The sequence below is a fragment of the Mus caroli genome, chromosome 4 (assembly GCF_900094665.2).
Source record: "Mus caroli chromosome 4, CAROLI_EIJ_v1.1, whole genome shotgun sequence".
NCBI classification, from domain to species: Eukaryota; Metazoa; Chordata; class Mammalia; order Rodentia; family Muridae; genus Mus; species Mus caroli.
The window spans coordinates 8,204,986-8,209,240 of NC_034573.1; the positions used below are offsets into that span (position 1 = coordinate 8,204,986).

Sequence of the window (4,255 nt, forward strand, 5' to 3'; positions counted from 1 at the left end):
CTAAAAATTTTAGATCTCCTGGAGAGGAGTTTTGGACCCCACCTGATTTCAGAGGTCAACATCCTTTTGTGAAATTTGATCACCTACTAGGTGGCAAATTTGATTTTGAAAAGTATAAATTTGGAAGTTTTCCTGATACAAAAGTTATGTCTGATCTAAATTTAAATTGTGTTTCAGGTAAAATAATTACTGTCAAGATATCCAATATTCCATTCAAAGCTAATGCTAATGAAATTTTAGACTTTTTTCATGGTTATAAAGTCATACCTGGATCCGTTTCATTACAATATAATGAGCAAGGATTACCTATAGGAGAAGCCATTGTTGCTATGACAAATTATAATGAAGCTCTAGCTGCAGTTAAAGATCTAAGTGTTAGACCAGTTGGTCCTCGCAAAGTTCAGCTTATCTTGCTTTAGAGGGCCTTTCTAAGTAAACAGTTTTCTTCCACAGTATTCATGCAGTGAAAGTAAAGTTTTTTATAGAGATGAAAAATTTTATTTTTAACTTGTGAATAGAAAAAATGTGTTATGTAAATCTCGTTTCTTTTTGCTTATAAATGGACATTCTTTTACCCCCTACTTTAAAATTAAAAATATTCCGTTCTTGACAGGTGGGAGAGAATTTCNTGAATTCTTTGTTTTCATTTTTTACTTTGTTTTTATTTTGTTTTTAATCATAGAAGGAAATGAACACTGACTGATGTCTTAGTCAGGGCTTCCATACCTACATAAACATCATGACCAAGAAACAAGTTGGGGATGAAAGGGTTTATTCAGTTTACACGTCGATGTTGCTGTTCACCAAAGGAAATCAGGACTGAAATTCAAGCAGGAACTAATGCAGAGGCCATTGAGGGATGTTCTTACTGGGTTTCTTCTCCTGGCTTGCTCTGCTTGTTTTCTTATAGAACTCAAGACTACCAGCCCAGAGATGGTACCACCTACGTGCCCCACCCCCTGCCCCGTCATTAATTGAGAAAATGCCCCACAGCTGGATCTCATGGAGGTAATTCTCCAGCTGAAGCTCCTTTCTCTGTGATAAGTGCAGCTGTGCTAGGTTGACATACAAAACCAGCCAGTACACTTGACCCCTTGTCAACNTGACACACAAACACATCACTATTAAGCCTCATCCCTTACTTTCTTATTTTTTTCCAAAGATCAAAATAACTTTAAAAACCCCATAGTCTTTACATATTAAAAGTTCACTTCCTTTAAAATATCAAATATCTTTTAAAATCTGAAGTCTTTTTATATGAAAAGTCTCTTAACTGTGGGCTCCACTAAAATACTTTTCTTCTTTCAAGAGGGAAAAATATCAGGGCAAGGTCACAGTCAAAAGCATAATCAAACTCCAGCAGTCCAATGTCTGGGATTCATTCACCATCTTCTAGACTCCTCCAAGGGCTTGGGTCACATGTCCAACCCTGCCCATTATAGCACACAGCTTGTCTTCTAGGCTCCAGCTGCCTATACTTCACTGCTGCTGCTGTTCTTGGTGGTCATCTGATGGTACTGTCATCTCCAAAACATTGCTGTCTTCTTCTATATCCATGCTTCACCTACGGCCTCTCATAGGCTCTCTTCATGGTGCCAAGCCTCAACTCCTTTGCATGACCCCTTCAGTCCTGGAATATCAATTGCAACTGAGTCTGCACCTTCACCAATGTCCTTCCACAGCCTCTCACAGTGCTGAGCNTCAGCTGCTCTTCATGACCCCTCATGACTTCAAAAGCAGTACTAGTGNCTGACTCTTACACATTACCAAGTCCAGTTGCAACACAAGGTACAACCTTTGCTATCTCTGGAACACACTGCTCTTTGTGCTCTTAGAAAACACTTCCCAGAAGATTTCACCTCAATGGTGCTGGTCTCTTTTTAGTTGCTGCTAATTCCTTAGCTCCAGCTAACCAGCATCAACAGTCCCAGTAATACAAAGGTTTGCTTTAGTGGTTCAAGTATCTTGTTAATCACAGCTGATTCTTCAGCCCNAGGTAATCCAAACCTCAGAATCTTCACAATCAAAATAGCAACAGCCCTGATAAAGAGTCTTTACTCTTCCCTCTGAAATTTCACAAGCCAGGTCTCCATCTTCTGCACTGTTCTCAACATTATCTTCTAATCTCCTACACAACATCCCACAGAGCTCTTAACATCGAATGGATCTTCTAATCCAAAGTTCCAAAATCCTTCCACGGTCCTCCCCAAAACTTGGTAACATTGTCACAGGAATACCCCACTATGCTGGTACGATTTTGTCTTAGTCAGGGTTTCTATTCCTGCACAAACATCATGACCAAGAAGCAAGTTGGGAGGAAAGGGTTTATTCAGCTTACACTTTCATGTTGCTATTCACCACCAAAGGAAGTCAAAACTGAAACTTAAGCAGGTCAGGAAGCAGGAGCTGATGCAGATGCCATGGGGGGATTTTCCTTACTGGCTTGCTTCCCCTGGCTTGCTCTGTTTGCTTTCTTATAGAACTCAAGACTACCAGCCCAGAGATGGTACCACCTACATGGGGCCCCCCTCCCACTTGATCACCAATTGAGAAAATGCCCCACAGTTGGGTGTCATGGAGGTACTTCCCCAACTGAAGCTCTGTGATAACTCCAGCTTGTGTCAAGGTGACAATATAAAACCATTGAGTATAACTGATTAATCAGCTTTGGCACTTTCATTGCTACTTGCCTGTAAAAGTGTTTGTGGAGACATTGTGAGACTGTCTCCTATGAACTTTAACTAGTCCAAAAAAAAAATGAACTTACTCTGAAATGAAATTTTCCCATGTGATGCCTCAGGAAAATCTCAAAATTTGTATTCACAACTTTGTAAAGTTTTATAAAAATAAAATTGCACTTGAAATCCTTACTAACTTGTATTTGTGTAACAAGGACAAAGNCAAAAGAATTGCTCTGGGTAGTGTGAGCTTCTCAGCAGCTATATTATAGTATGCGCTGAGCAGGACATCTAATCTGTACTAANGATGTACAGGTCTATGATTTCTTCAACACCATTTTATCTTAGCGCTGGGCTCTAGGTTTTATACTAAATAGATTGCTGAGTTTACACAAAATGTTCAGAAGACAGTAAAATAATCTGTTTAGGGTAATGGGAACTCTCANGCTGGGGAAGAATATGAATTTTTCTAGGAGGAACTTAGTGGTGGTTCATTGTATTCAGTAGTTAACTCAGACTCAATAAATACAGATTTCTGAATGAATATTGACTTTTTGATACACATTTTTTTGTATTCAATTAGATTTTCCTTGTTCACAATAATAGAACTAGCTGACAGTGGATACTTATATTAGCCAATAAGCACTTTATGTGTATGATCTCAATGATTATTATATCTGTATTTTATAAATGAGAAATGAAGTTTAGAAAGTCAAACAAGGTGCCTGAAGTCAGACTATGTTAGGAAACCAATTTCAATACCAGCACATTCCTGATTATACCCTGTCTGTAAATATTTTTTTTTGTGTCACTTTCTTACATCATGATAAAAATATTTTTAGGAGTATCTATTTGCTTTTAAAGTTGCATTTAAAGAGTGATAAAAAGTATGGTATTTAACTACGCCTTTCATCCCAGCACTTGGGAGGCAGAGGCAGGTGGATTTCTGAGTTCGAGGCCAGCCTGGTCTACAAAGTGAATTCCAGGACAGCAAGGGCTACACAGAGAAACCCTGTCTCAAAAACAAACAAACAAACAAAAACAAAACAAGAATGAGAAAAAGTATGGTACTTAACTGTTGTTAGCTAAATTGAGGAGAAAGTGACTTAAAGAATTTATATTGGTTTCCAAGTCAAAATTCTTTGTTTTCTTTTTCTTTTTTTTTCAAAGATTTATTTATTCCATGTAAGTACACTGTAGTTGTCGTTAGACACAACAGATGATGGGGTGTGACATCTCATTACTGATGGTTGTGAGCCACCATGTTGTTGCTGGGATTTGAACTCGGAACCAGTCAGTGCTCTTATGTGCCAAGACATCTCACCAGCTTCTTTGTTTTAATTTTGTGATTTTTATACTTTATATTAAACAGTTTTACACACTTTCTTCAACCAGACATTTCTCACACTGAGTAATTATGTACAAAGTTTATTTTTTAATTCCGTATATCATTTTGCTATTGTAAAAGTGTACAATACTTTCAGTATTCTGAATGAACATTCAGTCACTTAAATCTGAAGCCTGCATAAGTTTCTGTTTTTACTAATAAATATCCTACTTATAAAACCGTAAATATT

The 4,255-nt window shown here is 37.7% G+C and overlaps 1 protein-coding gene across 1 annotated transcript in view; it reads left to right on the forward strand.

Moving 5' to 3' along the window:
• The window catches only part of Rbm12b (RNA binding motif protein 12B), a 3,332-nt gene extending 2,568 nt beyond the window's left edge, over positions 1 to 764 (forward strand). The window contains exon 2 of the mRNA XM_029476005.1: positions 14 to 764. Coding sequence (XP_029331865.1) covers positions 14 to 419 — 406 coding nt within the window. The 3' untranslated portion in view covers positions 420 to 764. The remainder of the gene's footprint in view (positions 1 to 13) is intronic.
• The last annotated feature ends 3,491 nt before the right edge of the window (positions 765 to 4,255 follow it).